General features: G+C 45.4%; 1 protein-coding gene across 4 annotated transcripts in view; it reads left to right on the top strand.

Moving 5' to 3' along the window:
* The first annotated feature begins 360 nt into the window (after positions 1-360).
* TRIM33 (tripartite motif containing 33) overlaps positions 361-25821 on the top strand; it is a 39206-nt gene continuing 13745 nt past the window's right edge. For all 4 annotated transcript variants that reach the window (XM_068159527.1, XM_068159528.1, XM_068159529.1 and 1 more), the window contains exons 1-11: positions 361-820; positions 11190-11308; positions 11412-11559; positions 13763-13895; positions 16298-16414; positions 18968-19082; positions 19742-19888; positions 20251-20368; positions 23009-23253; positions 23490-23654; positions 24510-24710. In XM_068159527.1, coding sequence (XP_068015628.1) covers positions 385-820; positions 11190-11308; positions 11412-11559; positions 13763-13895; positions 16298-16414; positions 18968-19082; positions 19742-19888; positions 20251-20368; positions 23009-23253; positions 23490-23654; positions 24510-24710 — 1944 coding nt within the window. In that variant the 5' untranslated portion in view covers positions 361-384. The remainder of the gene's footprint in view (positions 821-11189; positions 11309-11411; positions 11560-13762; positions 13896-16297; positions 16415-18967; positions 19083-19741; positions 19889-20250; positions 20369-23008; positions 23254-23489; positions 23655-24509; positions 24711-25821) is intronic.

Raw genomic sequence — 25821 nt, forward strand, 5'->3', positions numbered from 1 at the left:
CGTTCTTGGCTCCTGCCTACACCAAAACCACAACCGACAGGGCTTCGGGAGGGCCGTGACGACCTCCATCGCGGCACCACGTTCAGGGTCTCGGTTCCCGGAAGCGCAGGGCTCTCTCCAGCTTCCGTCTTCCGGCCGTGTTCAGACGTTTCCGTGGTCGGGGACCCTGCCCCCTACTGGTGATTGGTGGGAAAGCTACAACGCCAACCAATGGCGAGTCACTCCAGCGGGTACATCACGTCCTGTCATTTTGGACGCGCCCTCACCGTGCCGTACCGAGTACGCCTGCGTGAGTCTGGGGCCCGCCTCCCTGCTGGGCGCGCGCACGGCGCGTGGTGACGGCGAGCGTGCGCGGAGCGGGGAGTCGGGTTCAAAGGAGGAAACATGGCGGAAAACAAAGGAGGCGGCGGCGGCGGGGAGGGGGCTGCTGAGACCGGGCCGGGCGCCGGCAGTGGCCTAGAGCCTACGGTGGCGTCCCCCGTCGCTGCCGCGCCGCCCGAGGAGAGGGAGAGCCCGGGCGCGGCGGCGGCAGCAGCGGTGGAGCGCGGTCTCGGGGAGGCCGAGGCCGAGGCGGCGGCAGGGCCCGGTGTCGTTCCAGGGCCGGGCCCCAGCCCCGTGCCCCCGCTGACACCGGCGGCTCCGGGGCCTTTCTCGCTGCTGGACACCTGCGCCGTTTGCGCGCAGAGCCTGCAGAGCCGGCGCGAAGCCGAGCCCAAGCTGCTCCCCTGCCTCCACTCCTTCTGCCGGCGCTGCCTGCCCGAGCCCGAGCGGCAGCTCAGCGTGCCCGTGCCCGGCGGCGCCAACGGCGACGTCCAGCAAGGTGAGCGGGGGGCGGCCAGGGAGCCTTCTGCCAAGGCTTTCTCCGCCTTGCTGGCGTGGTTCTCCTTTCTGGCTTGGTTCTCCTTTCTGTCGAGTGAGCGTTCGACTGCAACTTCCCCTGGGCTTGAGCCGGTAGTTCTTCCGGCCTTGGTCGGTAGCTCTACCCGGAGCGGTTGCGTACGTGACCGCCGGTGCCCTAATCCTCCAGGGTCTGTTTTACAAGGCCCATCAGCAGCTCCCTTCGTGTTTCCAAACGCCGGCTGTAACTTGGAAGTTCTTGGGATTATAGCATGAATTGCGTGGTGCATTTTGCTGTCGCTTCTGGGGTGCCCCAGCAGAGGCGTGGCTATGAGGTGTCCAGCTGCTCACTTCTACAGCACTCCGAAACAGACCTGTCAAAGAGAAATCTGGCTCTTAAGAGCATTGCCGAGTTAGTTGGAAGCGGTGTGAACGGTGCACCTGCTTTCCCACCCGTTTGGCTGCGTTCCTGTTGTGACCTGCACCAGATTATGCGGTCCTGCTCTGGCAGGGGGGGTTGGACTTGGTGATCTCCGGAGGTCCCTTCCAACCCCTAACATGCTGCGATCCTGTGTCCTGTAGACTGCCTTGAAATGTTGCAGTGCCGTTTGACACTAGACTGGCTGTGCCTGTTGGCTCTACACACAACTTTGGTACCCTGGAACAAGTGCAGCCTGCTCCTTCCAGGTGTTCTTACAGGGATCACAGCTTGGGTTTTATTTCTGATTTTATGTATTCAGGGAAGGAATCGAAAAGCTTCTGGAGCTTTTAATGGAGTGACTCACAGGCTGTGGTCTATGGACCAAACTAGGGCCCTGGTAAGTGGTTTTGCAGTTCTTAACTGGGCCCTGTGTTCACAGAGACCTTGTGTGGTGACACCTTACTGGTTTTAGCAAGCTCTTGAACCTTTCGTGTGTTCAACTGTGAAGGAATTAACCTGGCTTCGTAGTGGATCTTTCATCCAAACTGTTCAGAAGCATTTCACTAGGGTGTGATCTTAGAAGGTCCATCAGTTTGAAAAAGATGACGGAAAGTAGTTCATAAATGCACTAGATAAAGCAGTCAGTTGATCTCGTTATTCTTCCTGTTAAATTCTAGGTTCCACAATTTTTGCTACGTGTGCTAGTGGCAGATGCAGGACTTGGAAGGCTGTTTCACTGGCAAGCAGCAGGATTGTCTGAACCCTGCTGTATTTCTTAGGCTGCAAGTGTGGGAACAGTATGAAGTGTAACTTTTTGAGTATGTAGAAACAGGAACATGAGTTTTGGTTATGCACATTTGAAGAGTGCTTCATTGTGTGCTGTGGTGAAGTAAGAATTCATCTTGGGATTGTTGCATCAAAAACTTTCAGGTGATGTGAGCAAGATGTGTGTGGAGGTTCCAGGAGACTGTACCAGTAGAGGAGTGCATGAGCCATCTGTATCTGTGTGTAAGTTTGAGTGACCAAGGGTATGAGCCCCACAGGTCAGTTGAGGAGACATTGACCAGCCAGAAGATGCAGTTTTGTGAGGTGCAGCTCTCTCTGCACTTGGTAAATGGAATGAGTTGAATGGCTCATGAAGTGCTCACCAGTAAACTGAGTGCAGAATGCACATTGCCAACACACACAGAGTTACCATGTTGCTTAGCTGTGCAGGTTCCTTCCCTATTGGCATAGTCAGGAAGTGTTGCTTCCACTTCTGCTGCTTAACCGTGAGCAGGTGTTTTTTCATGAAGAATTAATGGGAAGTGGTACCCATAACTACACTTAGAGCAAGTTGCACTGAGAACTGCAGCACTGTATGCTGCACCATTTTATGTGCATTTCCATTTGCCTGATAGTTTTGAGTGTTTCTGCAGCTAGAGAAGGGAACTACCAGTTCTATGGGGGGAAGAAAAAAGAAGGGTTTTTCTTTGGCATTTTCCGGGTTGCTTTCTCAGCTTCAGATTCTGCTCTGTAACAGAAGTCAATAATTAAAATAGTAAATATGTGTATTTATTGGGTAGTAACTGTGGAAGCAACTTCCCAGGGTTTGAGTGTGAGGTCAGTGACTACAGCACGGATGGCAGTAGCCTCTCCTGATGAAAGCATGCTGTTGCTCTCAGAGAAAGCAGTAGGGGTGCTTGAAGGTAAGAGTTTGTGGTCTATATCAGCATCTCCTCTTCTTCCCTGCTGCCACTCCCTTGAGAGACAGTGTTGGTCAAGACAGAAGAAAGATCTTGGTGCCTAAAAGTCTGGGAAACACTAAAGTGTAAAACAGTGATCTGAAGTTATGGCTTGCTCTATTGCACTGCTCTAAGAATTGGTTGTGTTGTTGTTGTTGGGGGGAAAATAAGGAGGTTTTGCTTTTATGTATTTGAAATGTGCATTTTTGTGTCATTTGAACATAAAAGGTAGCATTTCATGCTCAGTTTAATGACTTAATAGGTGGTTGGCCTGGACATTTTGTTTGCTGGAGAGGTGGTTTCTTCATGCCTGGTGTTTCAGCTGTCGAAGTGGACTTGTCCTTTCAGGTTGAATCAGCTACAGAGATTGATGTATTTGTATTACAGCAGTCTGAAGGAGTTTTCTAAGCTGGAGATTTCGGAGGGTAACACATACTGAAACCCCCCCCCAAAACTTTATGCACCCACTGCTGCTTCTGTTCCTGGCAAGACAGGTTGGTTGGAGGTTTCAGTGCTGCACTGAGATATTTACAATCTCTCTTAAGAAGATTATCTCAATAGAGCAAACGTGTGTCTCTCCCAGCTCCTTGGGAGTGTCACAGTCTTCATTGGGCTGAAAAACTAAACAGCTGCAAGATGCTTTCAGAGAGCCTAAGAGAAGCATCCACAATGGGTTGATGTGCATGTATATGTGATTGGAGGAAGAAGACATTCAGTGCTGAGTGCTATAAACTGTTTTCTATCATAAATTGTGTTGAGAGGCTGAATTCAACTTCTGTACCCTGTGTTTGTGTATTTAGAAACCAGGTTTTAATCACACCTTAAATTACTCAGTAGCTATTTTTAGTTTGTTTGGGAAGGGGGAACGTTAACCTGGTAGATTTATTAGACTATGACATACCACTTAGACCGAGTTGGGTGGTAGTTACTGTCCTTTCAGTCTGGAATGGTAAAAATTCCTGCATCAAATAAACTGCTTAAGCTCTGTAAATGCAGGTCGACTTCCTCCAGGGGGTGTGAGTACAGGTCACCTGTGCTCCCTTGATTCCTTAGGTTTCTCCTGTGGTGAAGAGTGAGGGTCACTGAATGTGTGCTGGAGCCCAGCAAGGGCCAAGTCCTGGGAAATGTTCAGTTCACGCTTAGTAAAAATCTTGGTCTGAAACTTAAATTTCAGTCTAGATGGATATGTATTTTAAAATATTGCTCTTGTCTGAGGGCATTCTAGATGCTTTTCTAAGGATTGATGTCTGTGACTGCTATACATTCATTTTCCTCATTAAATGTAAGCTGTGGAGGGGTTTGGAGCACAAGCCCTATGAGGAGAGGCTGAGGGAGCTGGGGTTGTTTAGCCTGGAGATGAGGATGCTCAGAGGAGACCTTCTTGCTCTCTGCAACTCCCTGAAGGGAGGTTGTAGCCAGGTGGGGGTTGGGCTCTTTTCCCAGGCAAGCAGCACCAGAACAAGAGGACACAGATACAAGCTGCACCAGAGGAGGTTCAGGCTGGAGGGGAGGAAGAAGTTCTTCACAGAGAAAGAGATTGGCCTTTGGGATGTGCTGCCCAGGGAGGTGGTGGAGTCCCCATCACTGGAGGTGTTTAGGAAGAGCCTGGATGAGGCACTTGGTGCCATGGTTTAGTTGATCACATGGTGTTGGAAGATAGGTTGGACTCGATGATCTCAAAGGTCTCTTCCAACCTGTTCTGTTCTATTCTGTTCTGTTCTATTCTGTTCTGTTCTATTCTGTTCTGTTCTATTCTGTTCTTAGCTCTGTGCATGACAGTTGTGAAAACAAGGAATTTTTTTTTGGTCAAAAATTAAAAAATTACTTAGGAGTGGACTTTGAAAGCAAATTTTGGTTTTGGGTTTTTTTGCTTGCTTTAAAAAAATGTATTTATATGCTGATAGATTTCAGTTTGTGTCACTCACTTGACCTGTGAGGGTTTATTTCAGGGTCTAATCACTGAAACTGGAGATTTTGGTGCATGGCTATGCAGGAACTTGTTTGGACCCTTTTATTTCTGAGGAAAGTAAATATTATGCAGTACCTGCTGTTGGTATTCCCAACCAATAAATGAAACCTGGCAGAGATTCATTCCTTAGAGGGCTGTGTACATGCCAAGATTGAGCCTGAAGCGGAAGTTTGAGTTACTAGATTGCATGAGTGCCTGCAAATATTTCCTGAACTGTGAAGCCCTGTCATCATTTCAACAATACAGTACCAATATAGTACAATAGTTCTGGGCCCCTCAGTTTAGGAAAGATAGAATAGAATATAGAATAGAATAAACCAGGTTGGAAGAGACCTTCAAGATCATCACGTCCAACCTATCACCCAACAAAACCGAGAAGCCAGACGGACCCCTGCCCAGCCGCCTGGCGGGTGGCTTGGAGCAGCCGCTTGGCAGCGCTGCCATGGGAGTGCTCGGCGTTACTCACTCCCTCAATGTTGACTCCCAAGATGTTGACTTGCTGGAAGGTGTCCAGAGAAAGGCAACAAAGCTGGGGAGGGGTTTGGAGCACAGCCCTGGGAGGAGAAGCTGAGGGAGCTGGGGTTGCTTAGCCTGCAGAAGAGGAGGCTCAGGGGAGACCTTCTTGCTCTCTGCAACTCCCTGAAGGGAGGTTGTAGCCAGGTGGGGGTTGGTTTCTTCTCTCAGGCACCCAGCACCAGAACAAGATGACACAGTCTCAAGCTGCACCAGAGGAGGTTTAGGCTGGATGCTAGGAAGAAGTTCTTCCCAGAAAGAGAGATTGGCCATTGGGATGTGCTGCCCAGGGAGGTGTTGGAGTCACCATCCCTGGAGGTGTTTAGGAAGAGACTGGACGGGGTGCTCGGTGCCATGGCTTAGTTGATTAGATGGTGTTGGAAGATAGGTTGGACTCGATCTCAAAGGTCTTTTCCAACCTGGTTAATTCTCTATTCTAATATAAGCATCTGAAAGGATTTTGAATTCTTAGATTCACTTAGCATTCTTGTGTTGGGAATCAACCTGACACACTTCAACCCAACCCAAACACATGTATTTTAAACCAGATGTCTAAAGTGATGCTGTTCACTCAACAGTAATTAGAGTTGTTGATGACTTGATTGTCAGTCAATGATATGGTAAGAGTTTTGGGCTAGTGCTCATTGTGGTCTCATATGCATCAACAGAAAACTGAAGTAATTTCTTTTAAAATGAATGTTCTTGAAGGAGCACAGCACGGCAGAAGTTGTCAGGGACTTGTGGATATGCCCAGCTCCGCCTCTGGCTCAAAGCAGGTCTGCTTAGAGGAGGTTCTTTAGGCCATGTCCAGTCGTGATGGCAACTTCACAACTTCTCTAAGCCTCTGTTTCAGTGTTTGCCCATCCTTGGTTGTAAATGTGTGAAGTGTTGCCTCGTGCGAATGCTCCTTTTGGTGAGCACCTCCAGGCAGAGCCTGGCTGTGCCCTGCCGGCAGGTGAGGGCTCCCCAACTCAGGCCGAGTGCTGTTCTCTCACATGGTGTGTTCCAGCCCTCATCACCTGGGTTGCTACCACTGAGTTTGCCCCAGTTTGTCCTGTACTGGAGAGTCCCAGTCTGGGCCCAGTATCCAGTTGTGGTCTCCTAGAATGCTGAGCAGGGGAAGGATCCCTGTCCTGGACCTGCTGGCAGGACCTGCTAGTGCAGCCTGTGATGCTGAAGGGTGTGTGTCACCAAGGAGTAGGTCTGACAGAGTTGTCATTTAACAGCAATTCAAAAGCTATTCATAGCATGAGGTAAATCAAAAGGTTGAGTTGTAGCAGCACTTAATGATTAACTGACTTAAAGACTAACGAGTAATTCAGTGAAATAGGTTGTAATCAAGCAGTGAGTTAATTACAGATTTGAGAATGACAGGATTCAGGCTAACTTTGTAGTAAGGGGATCCTAAATAAAATAGTTATGTATGTATAAACACCAAACATGGGCACAGGTGGGCAGGCAGAAATATTTGGATCCAGTGGAGTATCAACAAACACCCACACCATGAAGGTTGCTGTGCACAGTCACGTTGGTAGTGAGGTGTCTGGAGGGGGTGGGAGAGGCCTGTGGTGAAAATTCCCTCTTTGAGTTTGGAGCAAATACAATGCATTGGCATTCTCAGCAGGGGGATTGATTTGCCTTGGCCTTCCATTGGCTTTGCTGGCAGATGGTCCTGAGAGGTGGCCCAGCTCGGGGCGGGGAGGGGGGCATGCTGGTCACAGCCTGATGCCATCCAAGAGAGCTCCAAGGTCTCACTTGGGATTGCTCTTTATAGGGCCCAAGAGAACTGACTTTTGTCAGGTGCTTTTCCTTTGTGACCCATCTTGGGTGATTGGATATTCTGGTATTCTTCACCAGCCATGCATGCCCAGAACTTGCTAGATTTTGGGGTTCTGGTGTCCCCTTCCTTGGGCCGTGACTCAAGTACAGGAGGTGGTTGATTGTTGTTGTTCCCAAAGGGAAGCAGGAACCAGGTATGTTGAAGGGACACCTTAATGCTCTGGTCTACTGCTTGCAGCCTACCAGGTTGTCAGAAGGTAAGAGATTGTCATTATTGTCCCCAAAAGAACAGGAGAGGCAGGAGCCAGGTATGTGAAGGGGGTGTCTCAGCCCTCTGGTACATGGCCTTTCACAGTCCACAGCTGGCTTGCCAGTGGCTTGCTATGTGTCCCAGGGAGACAAGTCATACCTGGGACTGAGTGGCCCAAAGCAGGGGAGAATTGTCCCACTGAGCCATGTTGTTGACTCCTGTTCAACTTCTTGTCCATCAGCTACTTCAAACATTGCATTTTAAGGCATTGAAGTGAGGACAGAGTGACTTTCTTATACTTGTGCCTTAGGGTGTTAGTACTCTGGAGTGTCATGAAGCAACTGCAGAGCTGATAAAGGTTTTTGTGTTACAGACCAGAGCTTATGTTAAAGGAGTTGGGTCTTAGCAAAATACAAATTTTAGTAGGTAAGCAGGGGTATTTAGGAATGCAAATATTTGGGTTCAGTATTTGAATAATGGAGAGAGACTTTGAATTTATGGGTTTGAATTAGAGGAAGGATTAGTCCAGCGATGGAGGAGATCCAGTGGTGAGCAGTGCTGCTGAAGTTTAAAGTGCTTTTTGTAGCATCTTATCCCTTGATCAAGTGCATTGTGTGCATGCCATGCCCTCCATTCAGATCATTGATCTCCTCACCCTCAGCAGTGCCCTTCATTTTGCTGCCAAGGGCTGTCTTGCAGCTGGAACTACAGCGACTTGACTTCCCATCGTTGCTTTTGTTCTCTGCAAGGCTTAAGAAGTGGTTGGTTCAGCTATAACTTCATTTTCAGCTGACTGAAGTTAACTTGGAAGTCAACAAGTGAATGTATGGATCCTTTACAGTAGAAGCTGTTTTACTTGGCTAGTGTGTAGGGAGTAGGTAGGTTTCCATGGATAGTTGTAGCTGTGCTCCCTTTTGCTTCTTCCCCTCTCCCCCTTTCTTCAGCACCAGGGCTACAGCGCTGGAGGCTCCCAGCCAGCTTCTCTCTGGTGTTTGTAAACAAAAGCTAGAAAATTATATGGAGGGGATTGGCTGTACCTGGGCTTGGGAAGCAGGTTAACTCTTACTGTTTCAGGCAGGTTTGCTCTTCTACAGGTGGTCTCTGAAACATACAGTGGCATTCCAGAAGGGAATTGCTAGAGGCATTGATAGAGAATGCAAAATAAGATTCAGAAACTCCTGTTTTGTTTTTTTTCTCCTTGTGCAAAAGTAGTAGATATGAGTTGAAAACATTGTCTTGGTGGGCAGTGTGTCTTGCCTAGCAAAGATGAACTGGGGCAGATCAGTACCTTTCAGCTTGATGTGGGATGCCTCTGGGGCTGATGCCTCTGGGGCTGATGCCTCTGGGGCTGATGCCTCTGGGGCTGATGCCTCTGGGGCTGATGCCTCTGGGGCTGATGCCTCTGGGGCTGATGCCTCTGGGGCTGATGCCTCTGGGGCTGATGCCTCTGGTTTGATCTGACAAGTCTGGAAGTAAAGAGAGTGAGATCTTTCCTATTCTGTAGCTCTCAAGCATTTGTACAATTTGGAAGACCATTTTAGTGTTGTCAGGCTGTGCTGGGTTACACCACCGTGGGGGGGAAGAGGATTGCGAGAGCCCCGCTTCTCCCAGGGGACAAAAGAAACCTGATCGAGGTGGACTGTGGTTTCTTCCTCCTGGGAGGGGGGGTCCCCCAAGACTAAGCTGCTCTGTTCTGCTCCCCCTTCCTGTCCAGCAAGGCTATAAAGGGGAGGGTGTGGCAGACGTTCTTGCTCTTTGCTCCTGCCTCGCCTGTTTGAAAGGAGCCAACTCTGCTGCTGGCCTCCTGGCTCTGCCACGCGGCCGGGCCTGATCTTCTCCCTGCTGCATCCACCCTTCTCTGAAGGACTGCAATCCACATCCATCGAGGGAGATACAAGGGCCATCCAAATTTGCTTTTGCTTATTCTCCTATTCATCCTTATCCCTTCCCCCTGTTACTGCTATATGTATGTATTGTTAAGAAATTGAATTCTACTTCCAAACCGACTCCAGGTTATTTTTTGGTAGCTGAAACTCCAGTTAAGGCTTAAACCACCACACAGGTTTAAGGTTTCAGACTGGAGAAATGAGTTCTAGGTAGGGTTTTTTTTTAATACATTTCCTGCTGAAACTGGTTCAAGGTGAAGCAGTTTCAGAGTCACATTAACCTGCTGGAAAAAAGACAAACCCCATTGCCTGCTTTGAAATGCATGCAAACAGCCATCAGAGAAATGGTGTTACCCTTGGGAGATTTTAAACAAATCTATGCAAGATCTCCTCATAATTCAGAGTCACAATTAAGACAAATGCTTTGGTTGCAGCTTTAGCTGTATGCTGGCAGTGGCAGATTAAAAGCATCTTGAAATGTTCCAGTATGGTTTGCTGCTGGATTGTGTTGCGGAGTTGTTGTTTTTTTTAGCAGTCTTTTCTGTTTCCATAAAAACCAAATCACTTTTTCTCCTGGATTTCCTTGGGTTTTGTGCTTTCTGACATCTTTTGTCTGTGGTCTGCTTCAGTGTGCTTTGTCTAAATCATAAGCAGTTAAAAGGATTACATAGATGCTACTCTCATTAGTGTTCTTAATAAGGTCTTTGACAAATAAGAACATCTAATGTGCAGTGCAAGGAAGATGTGACTTGCAGTAGTTGTGTAACCAGGAGTTAGACAGCATCTTGGCTTTGTAGAATTTGTGCTCCTTGCCTCTCTCTGCTCTGACAAAACTCTTCACCTGCTGTCAACTTCTGGTTTTTGGTGTTAGCCTTCCCTGCAGAGCTCTCTAAACTTCAGATAGTTGGTATTGCTGCATCTGCCTCATGGGAACAGGTTAGAGGACATCCTCTGGGGTGTCAGGGGAGACCTTCTTGCCATCTACAACTACCTGAAGGGAGGTTGTAGCCAGGTGGAGGTTGGTCTCTTCTCCCAGGCAACCTGTGACAGAATGAGAGCACACAGTCTCAAGCTGCACCAGAGGAGGTTCAGGCTGGAGGTGAGGAAGAAATTCTTCCCAGAAAGAGAGATTGGCCATTGGAATGGGCTGCCCAGGGAGGTGGTGGAGTCACCATCACTGGAAGTGTTTGAAAAGAGCCTGGATGAGGCACTGGGTGCCATGGTTTAGTTGATTAGATGGTGTTGGGTGATAGATTGGACTCAATGATCTCAAAGGTCTTTTCCAACCTTGTTAATTCTGTATTCTGTCTGGGAGAATGCTATGACACTGCTTGGACATTTTCATGAGCATCACACTTGGCTGTCCAGGCACAGACAGACTGGGCAATAGCTATAAAAAGTAATTAACAGATGTCTTTAGCTTAACAGACAAAAAGAGGGGGAGGGGGGAGATGAAATGACTCGGGTAAAAATACATCACTAAGAGAAACTGAGTATGATATAAATTGTCACAGCTCTCTTCTAGGTAAGGAACCTTTTCTGAAGAGCTGTATATGGTTTGTTGGTGCTTTTTCTCCTTGTGTTTTGTTGTTGAGGTGATTTATTTTGGGGGTGGGGATCTGTTACACAGCTGTTCTGCAGCTGGTTTTTAAGGGGTAATGTCACCAGCGGAATCTGTTGGTTTACCCAAGCGAAATGAGCGGTCTGAGGATTTTGTGTTGTCATCTTTTGACTCTGGGCATGTTGATTTTTCATATTCTTTTTCTTAAATCTGAGAAACCTTTTTTTGTTTTTCCCCCCTGGCTTGCAGTTGGTGTAATCAGATGTCCAATCTGCCGCCAGGAATGCAGACAGATCGATCTGGTGGATAACTACTTTGTGAAAGACACATCCGAAACGCCGAGCAGCTCCGATGAGAAGTCAGAACAGGTATGGCACTTCCCTCCTTGCCTGGGATTCAGATGGGGCTTTTGTTTCTGTCCACCTTAATGCTAACCAGGAAACTGGTGCTAACTGCCCAATCCCTTTGCAGGTGTGTACAAGCTGTGAAGATAACGCTAGTGCTGTTGGATTTTGTGTGGAGTGTGGGGAATGGTTGTGCAAGACTTGCATAGAAGCTCACCAGCGAGTCAAATTTACTAAAGATCACATGATCAGAAAAAAAGAGGATGTATCTTCAGGTGAGTGTTTTGTTTGTCACTTAGTCCTGCCTGTAGTAAGAGAGTTTTCAGGTGAAAAGAGAGAGGGAGGTTTACTTTGATAGTAACCGGCCGTATAGCTTGCTTCAGAGAGTTTAGTAGAAGGCTGCCAATGCAAAGTTGGCAGCTCTAAAACTAGAAGAGAAAAGACATTTTAAACTAAAGTGGGTTATTTGCTCAAACTTTGTACAGTTTAATTTCCAGTAAAAAAAAAATCATCTTAATTACAGAAGAAACTGAGACTGCAGACTTGGGGAAGGATTTAAATCCGTACTTAACAATCTTTTTACTCAGTAGAACAATGAAGTGGAGGAGTGAAATCTAGAGAGCACTGATACTTTGGTATAGCTATTGGCCCTGGAAGTTCGATTACACAATTTGCTCTAGTTGATTATAAGGAGCTTACTGTAGTTCTCCCAGTAGACAAGTATCTCCAGATAAACTCACAGTCATATCCAGTGTAGTGTTACTGTTGTGTTGAAATTACTGAGGAAATGGGGAATTTGAATCTCTTTTAGGTTCAGTATCTTTTTCAGTTAGCAAAGTTTAACATGGGGAGCGTGTGTACAGTTTGTTTAGCCACGCAGCTTTATTAGCAGTTAATCCTTGAACTGTCATTTGACCTTGTTTTGTTTGAGGTAGTGTGAAAAAAGTTCTCAAAACTTGGTAGAAGGAGTTTAGCCTACAGGAATTCATTTGAAAATGGGATTAGAAGTTCTGATTAAAAGATCTCTCGGCTCTACACAGCCTGGATGTAGATTAAGATTGATCATATTGAAGAGGAGTGATCTTGACATTGTGCTCTCTCTGTAGTTAAAATAAGGTCTTAAGGATTGATTCTTTGTGCCATTTCAAAGGAGTAACACTGCTGTGCTCTTTGCCAGCTCTGGTCACAATCATATAAATAAGTAAGAAGGTTGTTGCTGAGCTTAGTTCTCTTAGCCAGCTGATCTAATTTCACTTGCTTGGTCAAGTATAAACTCCATTTTTTTGGAGAGGTTTCTCTGTGTGTCTTAATAGATATTGTTTAATAAGGAATATTACCTATCTAAATGTGTTAATCCTAGTAGTCATGAAACCCTTAAGGTGAAATCAAATTACAGGGCTCTAGAAAGAGTTACAAAAGTTGTTCATTAAGGGTGCTATACTGTAACTGGCAAGGTGATACTGTAGCTCCCTTTCCCCTTCAGTAACCTGAGTGGGGAGTCACTGAAAAATGGCTGTTCCAATAAAGTAAAGTTTCTATCAGACCTTTAGGTGGTGTTTCTGAAGGTGGGAGCCCATGTGTAGTCAAGTATGGGAGCGAGCGGTAAGAATATTGCCTTCCTTTGACTTACATACAGCAGTCCTTACTAGCTCTTGGGTGTGGGGAGAGACTGGTCATTATTTCCTCAGAGGAGCTTGTTCTTGTTAGTCTAAGATGTACCCTGTACATTTGAAATGTCTTACCAGTGAGTGTCAGCTGTAGGCTCCTGAGCTTTCTATCTTTACAATAATAACTTGCATGATATAACAAGCTGCAGAAATGTTGGAAGCTGAGGAAGGCATTCATGTTTTATACCTTACCTGCTGTATCTTCCAAAGGCTGCTTTCCTCTGTGCTAAGCTCAAAGTAGAAGACTGTGCAGGACTGCTTAGTAAACTCAGAACTAATTTTTGACATTAGCTGTTGGTGGAGAAGTTAAGCAGTTTAGCTGGGGTTTATGTAACTCCTAACACAGACAACATTTGTTTTGCCTTTACCACTTCAGTTACGAAGGATTTAATGAGGTTTATAAAGGTTTTGAAGTGATAATTTAGAAAACCTCTGGATGTTTGACAGTGTTGAGGTTTGATTCATCCTTCAGTGTGTCAGAGGTGAAATGGAAAGCAATTTAATCTTCAAACAGGTGTACATGATCCTGTTGTCTGTGTACACATTGTACCTTCTCACAAGTGCCAGTGTTTGTGATCAGAGAGAATTCCTTCTTCCCTCTGCATCCAGTGAAGCAGAAACAGCTGTAAACCACTGGCAGTGTAAATATCTCAATGGGAATTCATTTACAGTAACTTTAGGGTGAGAACAGGTCTGCAGTTGACTTTGTCCCAGTTCTTGGTCCTTACTTGGTGTGGAAGTTAGTTGTTTTGCTCTGCAGATTGTCTACACTTTATTTTAAAATGCAAAAATGGTTTATTTTTGAAAACAGAGGCCGTGGGAGCATCTGGTCAACGTCCTGTTTTCTGTCCTGTCCACAAACAAGAGCAGTTAAAACTTTTCTGTGAAACATGTGACAGGCTGACATGCAGAGACTGTCAGTTACTGGAACACAAAGAACACAGGTACAAACATTACCGTCTCTTAATTCCTGTGGTGCACTTTCTGAGAGGATGAAATAGCGCTGATTTCAAACAGTTGTCTCATTGAATACTGTTGTGTTTACTCTTCCTGTGGTGCACTTTCTGAGAGGATGAAATAGCACTGATTTCAAGCAGTTGTGTCATTGAATACTGTTGTATTTACACTTCCTTGGACCGAAAGGATCCTTTGCAAAGGAGAACCTGTGAGGAGCGCTGAAAACCTTGAGCCGTCAGTTGGTTGAGCTTTGTCAAGAATCTTAAGCACATGGTATGAGGGAATTTGGTGTGGTTGAGGTGCTGACTGTCCTGTTGTTGTATCAGGGCTGTCACTCTGTTCAGCACTGGAATAGAAATTGCTACAGCTCTGCAGGATTAGAGCTGTAAAGCAGCAAAAGTGATTTAGTGAGTCACAGAGGAGGTTAACTTTGTGCAGGGCGTCTTCTATTATGCAGCAGTCTTTCAGTTCAGGGTGATTTTGTGAAGGAAAGGTATAAGCTTTGCCCTGTAGATTTTAATATATTGTTTTTCTAGTACAGAGAGGAAAATAGGTTGGGTTTAGTTGGTTAAAGGTTGCTTCATTCCAAGTAAAAAGAAATGAGGAGCTTTGTCTCCAGAGCCTGCTTTTCTCTTGGCTGCTAGGAAAGTGTTGAAACCTCTTACACATGAAAGCTTCCTGCTCTCTAGCAGCTTTGTCATACAGCTGTTTGAATGTTTGAAAAAGTGTTTTGCAGCATTGTAACAGAGAAGCTGGGGATAAGTTTATTTATCAGCCACTACAGCACTGCTTTTCCTAGTCAGTCTACAAGTGACACTTGTCTGGGAAGGTGTTTGAGAGTACCTTGCAATATGGAATTGAGCTCTTGTTTTGTTTCTCTCAGAGCAGTGGCTGCTCTCACAGGCTGCTCCAGCAGCCTAATGGAGAGCTTCTACTTCAGAAATTAGCACTGGTAAAATATCAACAACCTCGAATATTCCTGCTCTGTTCATTCATAGCCTTGATGATGACTACCCTGAAGTGCACTAGTCCAGGAAGTGTTTCCCTAGGGTGTGCCCACTAACTTGTTCTAGTTGGTTTCTTTGCTCCTGCTTTGCGCATGATGCTGATTAACAGATGTGTCTTGCTCCACTTACCAGTTCTCTGCCAGTAAGAGAATACTTTGCTGTTAACAGCCTTCATTGCAGGATATTCTTTTAAAACTGTTGTCTGCAGGTGATAGTTAGAGAGGATTCATAGAACGGCTTAGGTTGGAAGGGACCTCATTGATCGTCTACTCCAACCTCCCCACCGTAGGCTGGGACACCTCTCAACTAGACTCAGCTGTTCAAGGCCTCATCCAACCTTGAACGCCCCTGGGGAGGAGATATTCACAACCTCCCTGGGCAGCCTGTTCCAGAGTCTCACCAGCCTCATACTGAAGAACTTCTTCCTCAGCTTCAGTCTAACCCTGCTCTCCCTCAGCTTTAAACCATTCCCCCTTGTCCTGTCTCTAGACACCCTCAGAAAAAGTCCCTCTGCAGCCTTCCTGTAGGATCTGGTCTGGTATTGGAAGGCAGCACTAAGGTTCCCTTGGAGTTGTCTCTTCTCCAGGCTGAACAGCATGAAGTTTAGTTGCTGCAAAAACAAGAAGTGTCAAGAGACTGATAGGAGTCCTGGGGTTTGGGGGAAATCTATTAATATTTGAGCAGCTGAGCAGATGAAAACTCTTCAAGTTACTTCATTCCCCTTGGCATTTTCCTGCTGTTGCATTGTTAATTCCTCTTGTGGCACATAGTGTGTTAGGAAAATGCAACAAATTCCATTACTTTCCTTCATGATGGCTGCTTGCACTCTTTTCAGCCCATACTTTGGTGCAATAGCTGCTTGGTTGAAGGGCTTGGGAGGGGATGAGATGTTCTCAATTGGAAGTACCAAAAATTCTTAACAGGAATATTTTCTTTTGGATTACATTTAATTCAGCCAAATGTGAGCAGTATAAGCTCAGCTGAAACAAGATATATTTTGTTTTTCTTTCTACTTTTGAATGTGTGTTTAAGCTCTTAGTGCCTTTTCCTCATCTTACCTTAAAATGATTGGTCCAACTGAAGTTTCTGGTATCTCCTTTATCTGGTATTCCATAATTTGCTGTCATGTGAAACTATTTAGTGCATTGTCTCCCTCTATAACTGGAATAAGTGACCCAGTGAGGTTCAGTCTTCTGGATACTTAGGATTTGATCAGTGCTGACACATTTGGCACTCTGGCATACCTGTACTTTGAGTTTTCTGTGCTTTGTTAATTTTTTTTCCTCCAAGTTTTATGTCTTTAAGTATAACTTGACATCTGAAACCGCAGTTTCAGCATGATGCTCCTTGGTAATTGATATCTTCTTTTGCATGTTGAAAAGGTATCAGTTTCTGGAAGAAGCTTTTCAGAACCAGAAGGGTGCCATTGAGAACCTATTGGCCAAACTTCTTGAGAAGAAGAATTATGTAAATTTTGCAGCTACTCAAGTTCAGAATAGGTGAGTACCTCAAAATGATTAATTGTTTCTATTACTTTTCATTTTTAATGAGTCATGATGAGACCTTATTTCGGAAAGCATGCACGGATGCTTTCCTACAACCTTACATTGTAATTGGCTCTCTACCTTTAGTTGTATTGGACTGAATTACCATAGAATGGCTTAGGTTGGAAGGGACCTCAGAGATCATCCCCTCCAACCTCCCTGCCATGGGCAGAGATGCTTCACAAGTAGACCTGGCTGCTCAAGGCCTAGCATTAAACACCCCCAGGGAGGAAGCATCCACAACTTCCCTGGGCAACCTGTTCTGGAGTCTCACCATCCTCATACTGAAGAACTTCTTCCTCAGCTCCAGTCTAGCCCTACTCTGCCTCAGCTTCAAACCATTCCCTCACATCCTATCTCTAGACACTCTTATGAAAAGTCACTCTGCAGCCTTCCTGCAGGATCCCTTCAGGTATAGGAAGGTAGCTCTAAGGTTCCCTCAGAGTCTTCTCTAGGCTGAACAACCTCAGCTCCCTCAGCCTATCCTCATAGTAGAGGTGCTCCAGCCCTTGGATCATCTCTGCTTGAATTACTTTTTGTAATGTTTTCTTCCCTACAATCCTGTGGATCTGTTGGAACTTATTCCAAGGAACCAGTGTCAAAGATGATGTCTTTTGTGGCAGCTTCAGCTATAACCAAAAATGTGACACTTTTATTACACTTGGGGAAGGAGGAATTAAAAAAAAACAAACAGTGAAGGCAAGGCAGAACTGTCATGGTTTCTGCTAAGCTCAGCTCTAGATGACAGAAATGTTGGCTGTAGAGATAAACAGATTCACCTTGAAATGTTGTTGTTCCATATGAATGCCTCTGGTAACGAAAACTTGTTTTGGGAGTGAATAGAAGGATGTTTGTTTTAAGCAAGCAAAACTTAGTGTAATGACTTGAAAGGAAGACAAGCTTTTCCTTAGGTAATTTTAAGAATTGCAGAGCTACCTTCAGTTCAGCATTCTGTGGAATATTGAGTATAGAGACAGCACAAATGGTGACTGCTGGCCTTTCACCCTCTCATGTTGATGTGGTGTGCTGGGGGTTAGGGAATTCCACTGTGATTCTTGGTGGTTTTGTGAGCCTTCTGCAACTGAAGTCATTTGCAAAATGACAGATTATCTGGAGATGCAAAGTACAAGGGTAGAAGGAAGTGTGCCCAAGATGTGAGAAGTTCTGGTGCAAATTGTTAACCCTTAGTGGTGCCGTGTACATGGCAGAGGCAAATGTGTGAAGATGGGAGCAGTGAAAATGGAGATTTTTATCACAGAACGTTAGGAAGTGGAAGGGACCTCTAGGGATCGAGTCCAACCCCACTGCCAAAGCAGAATCACCCAGGGCAGTCCACGCAGGAACACATGCTGGTGGGTCTTGCAAGTCTCCAGATGAGACTACAACCTTCCTGAGCAGCCTGCCTCAGTGCTCCATCACCATCCAGAACTGTCTCCTTGTGTTGAAGTGGAACCTTCTGTGTTCTAGCTTGTACCCATTGTTCCTTGTGCTGTCACTGGGCACCACCAAAAAGAGCCTGGCACCTTCATCTTGACAGCCCCCCCTTAGACAGTTATTAATTAATAATATCACAGTATAACTAAGGTTGGAAGAGACCTCAAGGATCATTGAGTCCAACCTATCACCACAGACCCCGTGACTAGACCATGGCACCAAGTGCCACATCCAATCCCCTCTTGAACACCTCCAGGGACGGTGACTCCACCACCTCCCTGGGCAGCACATTCCAATGATGAACCATTCTTACATTAATAAGATATAATAAAGGCTAATAATATTAACTAATATTAATGTTAATTTTAAATATTAATATAATATTAATTAATAAGGTCCCCTCTCAGCCTTCTCTTCTCCAGACTAAACAGCCCCAGACTAAAACCCCCCAGACTAAACCCCTGTCTGTCTTCATAGCAGAGATGTCAAAGTCTTCCAGTCATCCTTGTAGCTGTCCACTGGGCTCTCTCCAGCAGATCCCTGTCCCTCTTGACCTGGGGAGCCCAAAACTGGATACAGCATTGCTGATGGAGGATGGAACTCTTTGGAGGCACCTTTCTACTTAATATACAATTGCATGAGAGTTCAGGGGCATCAAATATAAAGTCTTCACAGTGAAAGAGTCATGGTCTGGAGATAAGTGTATGTGTGTACATAACACACATGGCCTTGGCTGGGAATGTTTCGCTGTGTGCAAGCATACAAAGTGTGTGGATCACAAGGACTGTTTCATATGAATTAAAATACAGGTTGTTAATTGAGATCCCATCTTCATCTCAGATTGTTTAATTATTATTTCTTTTTTCCAGACCTGAGATTTTAGATGGCTTCTTTGAAAAGGCTGATTAGACACAGCACACTGTGTTAGAAATGAAACAATCTGTAGGGTTTGTGCTTACTGGAAGGTCTTCAGTACAGAAATTGCTCCTTCACTCTTGAAGGGTGGGAAAGTGCCTGTGGTGTTTATTGTCAGCATGGAGTGACTGCCTAACAAAATAGATCTCTCATTTCTAGGATAAAAGAAGTAAATGAAACCAACAAACGAGTGGAACAGGAAATCAAAGTGGCTATATTCACCCTCATCAATGAAATCAATAAGAAAGGAAAATCTCTCTTACAGCACCTTGAGGTACAGTTAAGATTTAACATAAGTGTTATTGACTGTTTACAGTCTGCTATTGAGAACTCAAGATTCCATGTTTGAGAAGAGTTTGTTTGGTGGGACTGGGAGTTTACAGCTGGCAGGTTATCAAAGGCTGAAGGCTTCTCAGAGATGGGGCTGCTGAGTTTACTTGCCATGCTCAGGAGGTGTTCAGAGGCAGTTTCTGGTTGGCACAGGAGCTGATGTTCAGAGTACCTGTCCCACCACTGTAGCTGTCTCTTCCAGTTGCTGCTCCTGTGGTGGAAGCAGCAGGAATGCCAGGGCACCACCCAGCACAGAGCTGCCAGTTCTGATGGGCTCCAGTCTGAGTTGTTCCCCCAGTTCTTCATTGTGCTGCTGTGCCTCCAGCGATGTGAGGAAGAGAACTGCTCTTGGTTTAGTAGCTGATGCTTTCCTGGGATAAAGCAGAGGCTCTTCTCTGAGCCTGCTCTTTTCCTGGCACTGATATCTCTGGAAGAGTGGTGGATTGGAGTAACACAGGACTGTTGTTGGTGCTTCTGGCCTCTCTGAATGTGAGCGTCAATGAAAGCTGCTTTGCTTGCCACGGTTTTCTGTTGCTCCAAGAACTGCAGCAGTTGTTTACATTTTCCTCACAGCATTGTAATAAAGTTTTTGTTTCTTTGTAGAATGTAACAAAGGAGAGACAGATGAAGTTAATACAACAACAAAATGACATCACTGGTCTTTCACGTCAAGTGAAGCATGTAATGAACTTTACTAACTGGGCTATTGCAAGTGGCAGCAGTACTGCTTTGCTCTACAGTAAACGGCTGGTAAGGAAAGATTCCTGAACTCATCTTACAGCACAGAAATACTTAGTCAAAAGGATTGTCTATGTATTGAGTAGCTTCACTAGATCATGTCCAGGAAAGAGACAATGCTAAAGGCTACTCAGTCTTTGATTGGAGTCATTGCAGAAGCAGTATGATTGCAGTACTTTCCTGGACTCCTTAGAGCTGAGTTAAAAACTGGTTGCATGGTGGGTGATTTTCCTAGTGAGCTGAGGGCTTTCCAGGCTACCAACTGAAGATGGTATTGGCAGTCCTTGCTGGTGATTCAGCAGTCTAAACTTGTTTCTTAACATTCTCATTCTTGTTTCTTTGTCATCAACAGTCTTGTTTTTGCTTTCCATTAGATAACATTCCAGTTACGCCACATTTTAAAGGCACGTTGCGATCCCGTTCCCGCTGCCAACGGAGCCATACGCTTCCATTGCGACCCTACCTTCTGGGCCAAGAACGTTGTCAATTTAGGTGAGAAAAGGCTGTTTGTTTATTCTGTGCTGCCTGAAAAACTAGAGTGAGTTGGGGGTGCAAATCATCTCTTCATGCAGAAGACCAAAATTCCCTTGATTGAACCCTCTGGTTCTGATTACCCTCCAAATCTGCTCAGTCCTTTCTGCTAGCAAAGCTTTCTCCACAGGTTTTGTTTTCCAGTGGGAATGGTTCTAGGCACAGCCTTTTTTTTTTTTTTGGGTGCTTCAGTTTCTGGAGTAAGGTTTGGTTTTTTTTTTTGGCAAGTAAATCAGTTTTGCCTATTCTGAGCCTCCAATTTAGCTGCATGTGGACTAATATTGGAACTCTTAATGTGTTGGAAGATGCATGGACAAGCATAATTAAGAGGATTGTTGATATGAGCTAAGTTCCTGGCTAAGTACCAAGCCAGTCCAGTGCCTTGGAAAGGTTAGTGAAAATGTTTAATTTGTTTTGGATTCTAAGATGCCAGACACATTTATAAAGGTTAACAAAAAAAAAGCCCAGAGGCTCACAACAGGAGATCTGCTGCTGCTCTTCTGCATGCATTGGTTCAGCTGCCACTGCTTACAGCACCATAGCTGTAACCTTTTGTATCTTAACTAGTTCTTTTCAGTGCAGCTGTTCAGTCCTCCTTTGCCCTAAAGCATGAGGTGCTGTGGGAGTTTGTGTGGTGAGATGGGAGCTTGGAGAGCTTGAAGCTTAGTGAGGTAGGAGCATGGAGAGCTCATGTTGTGCATGAGCATTTGACATGGCTGGGATTGCAGGACATGCAGTTAGGATTGCAGCACGTTGCTGGCTGTTGCCAGATGCAGTACTAGCATGTAATAATAATATGTGCCTTTTGAAGGATGTAAGGTGTTTCATATCTTAGCTACTTTATTATTGCCTCATCCTGCAGCAGTGTAGTGCCACATTTTTTTCTTGCACATTAATCCCCTAATCACTTACATTTCTCAAAGACTGGGTTTTGAATGAGCAGAGAGGGGACGAGAGGTACAGTGTGGAGAGCACAGTGAGGCAGAGAGGAGAGGTGAGGTACAGTGTGGAGCGCACAGTGAGGCAGAGAGGAGAGGTGAGGTACAGTGTGGAGAGCACAGTGAGGCAGAGAGGAGAGGTGAGGTACAGTGTGGAGAGCACAGTGAGGCAGAAGTGTCTGTTAGAACATGCTTGGGAACTTTTCTCTGAAATAAGAATCTGATAGAAGAGCTGATACAAGTGTCAACTCCTCTTGGTGTTTTATGCGTGCTCACTTGTTGCTCTAAGTCTACTAGCCAAGTTTTGGTGTTCCTCTCTTTAGTCAAGTGCATGGTAACCAAACTTCTCATTGTGGTTTCAGATTGACACTATTCCCTCATGGGCAGTTCCTCAAGCAGTTTTTAAGTGCTCTTATTCTTGGTCATTAGTTCAGAAGGAAAAACCAAAGCTTTCCAGAGCAGACCTTCAATTTTTTTTCTACTAGGAACTCCAAGTAGATGGGGGAAGCTGTATAGGGAACAGAAACTGGCCTCTTCCATTAAAAGACATGCAGATTCCAGTGAGTGCATTTTCAAAGTAAAGAAATCAACATTTTGCCTTTTCTCTTTGAAAACAGAACTGGAGATAGCTGGAGAGGCATTGTGGCCAATCTCATTGTCATGTATCGTAGTTGTATGAGCTGTTCTTAGTCACTCAGTGTTGAGACACGCTCTGCTGTCCTCCCAAATATCTTTTCCTGAGCTTAGTTTCTTTGGGTGTAGAAACTTTATGCTCAGTGTGTGGTGTTCCTATTTTATTTCTTATTTTCCCTCTTTATTGTGACCACAGACAACAGTTATCTCTTGTCATTTAGGCTGTACAGTTCCAGTTCATTCATGCATTCCTCACACATAGTATCATAGTATCAGTCAGGGTTGGAAGGGACCACAAGGATCATCTAGTTCCAACCCCCCTGCCATGGGCAGGGACACCCCACACTAGAGCAGGCCTGGCCATAGCCTCATCCAGTCTGGGCTTAAACACCTCCAGGGACGGGGCCCCAACTACCTCCCTGGACAACCCATTCCAGGGTTTCACCACTCTCATGGTGAGGAACTTCCTTCTCCCCTCCAGCCTGAATCTCCCCACCTCCAGCTTCATTCCATTCCCCCTAGTCCTATCACTACCTGAGATCCTGAGAAGTCCCTCCCCAGCCTTCCTGGAGCCCCCTTCAGATACTGGAAGGCCACAATGAGGTCACCTTGGAGCCTTCTCTTCTGCAGACTGAACAGCCCCAACTCCTTCAGTCTGTCCTCACAGGAGAGGTGCTCCAGCCCTCTGCTCATCCTTGTGGCCCTTCTCTGGACACCTTCCAGCACCTCCAGATCCCTCTTGCCATAGGGGCTCCAGAACTGGACGCAGTTCTCCAGGTGGGGTCTCCCCAGAGCTGAGTAGAGGGGCTTTAGATTTGTGATTTCTTCTACTAGTCTGAGGGTTGTTGGGGTTTTTTTTCCCCTTCTCATAAATGGTTATGAAAACTTGAAGAAGATTTCAACTTTAAATTGCTTTGTTACTGCTTCTGAGGAAACTGAATTAGAAACATCTGAGTATCCTGCATTTATCAAAGCTTAGATGATGGTGGAGATTCAACTCTTTACTTGTTCTTTTCTTTGTTTTGTTTAGGTAACCTTGTCATTGAAAATAAACCAACTCCTAGTTACACTCCTAATGTGGTGGTTGGACAGGCTCCTCCAGGAACAAACCACATCAACAAAACTCCTGGGCAAATCAATCTGGCACAGCTTCGACTTCAGCATATGCAGCAGCAAGTGTATGCACAAAAGCATCAGCAGCTGCAGCAGATGAGGATGGCACAGCCAACTGCATCAGTTCCCAGGCAGACAAGTCCACAAGTCATACAGCAGCAGGTAGGAGCCTATCTCAGCACTGAGACTTACAATTGTCCTAGCAAATAGAAACTTAGAGAGCCGTTTATAAACATGAAAGTCTTTGGGAGTTTGACGTACTTTAAACCGTGACAGCTGTTGACTTTTCTTGATGTTGTGTAACTAGTAAACCTACTGCTGTGGAAAGAGGTTGGCTTCTTGTTTTTTTTTTCCCCATGTTAAAAGCAAAAGTTTTTAAAAAACACAAACCCTTGCAGCCTCCCAGGTTGATCAGCATGCAGACCATGCAGAGGGGTAACATGAACTGTGGGGCTTTCCAAGCACATCAGATGAGAATGGCTCAGAATGCTGCTCGTATACCAGGAATACCACGCCACAATGGACCACAGTACTCCATGATGCAGCCTCACCTTCAAAGACAAGTATATCCTGTGTACACGCTTCATTTGTGCCATTGTGCCAGCCTTTCATACCTCCAGCTGTAGATGTGTCTTCCTGTAGCGCTTGTAGCTCGCAGCCGCGCACATTGATCTGCTTTGTCCATCTTGCGTACTCTGCTGTGACACTTTCGCTGTGACGCAAAATCCAGACCCCGAGAGTGCAAATGAACCCTGATGCTTGCATTGCATTTTAGTTCTGGGAGGCAAACCATTTGCTTTTACACTTGTCAGTGATATTCAGCTATTGGATTTCATAGGGAGTAGTTGAAGGAGCAGTGAAGTTCAGTGTGATGCAGTTGAGGGTTTGTAATGAAACTGAATTCTTAAGTGTCTTTAAATTCGAACCTGAAGCACGATGCAGAGCTCTGCCTGCCACTGAGAAGAAAAATTCTTGACTATGAATGTCAGTGGGACTGGAAAACCAAGAATGACTTATAATACTTGAAACAGCAACTAGTTACAGTTAATAAATAACAAATAAATGTATAGGCAGACACATGGACTGTAAAGTTGTCTTTGGATGAAGTAATGGATTTAAGAAAGAGAACTATATTAACTATAGAACTATAGAACTATAAAAAAAGTCAATTTGGTGGAAGGTGTGCTATGTATTTAAGTATCTAGCCTCATAAAGAGCTTTTTCTTTCCAAGTAAATACAACTAGCAGTTGCCTTGCATTCAGTGTTGTCAGGTTATGTTGGTAGAAGTGTGAGTTTGTGTTCCTCCCCCTGTTTTTTTTCTGAGGCCTGCCATTCCAATGCACGTGTTGCCGTTTTACATGCAGTGGCTGTCTGATCTGTCCATAATGCACTCATGGTCTCTTCTCTTTTCCCACAGCATTCTAACCCTGGCCATGCAGGGCCTTTTCCAGTTGTTTCTGTGCACAACACCACTATTAATCCAACTAGTCCTACGACAGCAACAATGGCAAGTGCAAACCGTGGTCCCACAAGCCCATCCATTTCAGCAATTGAGCTCATCCCCTCTGTCACAAACCCAGAGAATTTACCTTCCCTGCCGGACATCCCACCCATCCAGGTCAGTGGACACCAAGCACTTGCACTGGGGTGAAGCAATCACTGCTTTTCTTTCTGTGTCTTTTGAATTGGGCTCCTGGTACTAGTCTGTGAATGGTGTAGTTAATTTCCAACTTAAGTTGAAGGACTGAAATCTTCAGCCCTTGCCTTGGGTGTGCCGCTGTCACATGGCACTGACCAGGCCTGTGTTAACCTCTAGAGTAATCAGTATTTAATGGCTGTTCTGCAGTCAAACTGATAGTTAATCCCAAGTCCTGCATGCCTTTGTTTCACAGGAAGATCATATGGGAAGGTGTCACTAGAGTAGTCATGGACCTTGACTGCCCTGAATGGTGGTGTATTCAGAATTAAAATTGCCTGGAACTTCTGTGTGATCTTCCTAAATATCCCAACCAAGTACTGACAAAAGGTGTCCCACTGCCCTACTTTCCCCTCTCCTCACATTTCCTCTGCACCCCAGGAGCGTGGCTCTAACTATTTATCCTGGAAGGTGGATCCTGGAAGGTGCTGCAGAACATGCTGGCCTCTGTGGTTAGTCTTGAGCTCTTGTGGATCTGCCTGGAGGTTCCTGCTGGCACAGAGTGACTGTGGTTACTTCTGTAGTTCTTGGTTCTTCTGCACACCACAGAAATGCCCTTATAAAGCACAGGGGACTCAGTCATTACTGGAAACAGTTGCCTTAGAAACAAAACCTAAATTTGATCCAAGCAGATGATCTGCTGTAGTACCAATGGCAACTTTTCAACTCTTTAGTCACGTTCAAGGGTTGTGTGCTCAGTTTGCTCATGAGGCTGCAGGTAGTTTGCCAACATGAGAAAAGCAGGGGGAAAAAGGATCACACCTCTGAATGTGATTGATCTGCAGTGCTGAAGTTTTGTTTAGCAGTTAGAACAAAACACAGCTGGTTATGTCTGATTCAGCTACGTAAAGGTCTAAAGTTCATGGTACACTAAGTTAGAAGCAGTTTTTAGTGGAATCATCCAAAACATAAACATGCAACTCCTAGATGCACTGGAAATGCAGATTTCTGTTCAGATGCTCTTTTTTATACCTGTTCATGCAATAGCTGGTAAGGATTTTACTTGATGAAAGAGCTGGGTGGAAGGCTATTA

This window comes from Melanerpes formicivorus, unplaced genomic scaffold (assembly GCF_026170545.1).
Source record: "Melanerpes formicivorus ecotype bairdi unplaced genomic scaffold, bMelFor1.0.p_v2 SCAF_46, whole genome shotgun sequence".
In the NCBI taxonomy this organism is placed as follows: Eukaryota; Metazoa; Chordata; class Aves; order Piciformes; family Picidae; genus Melanerpes; species Melanerpes formicivorus.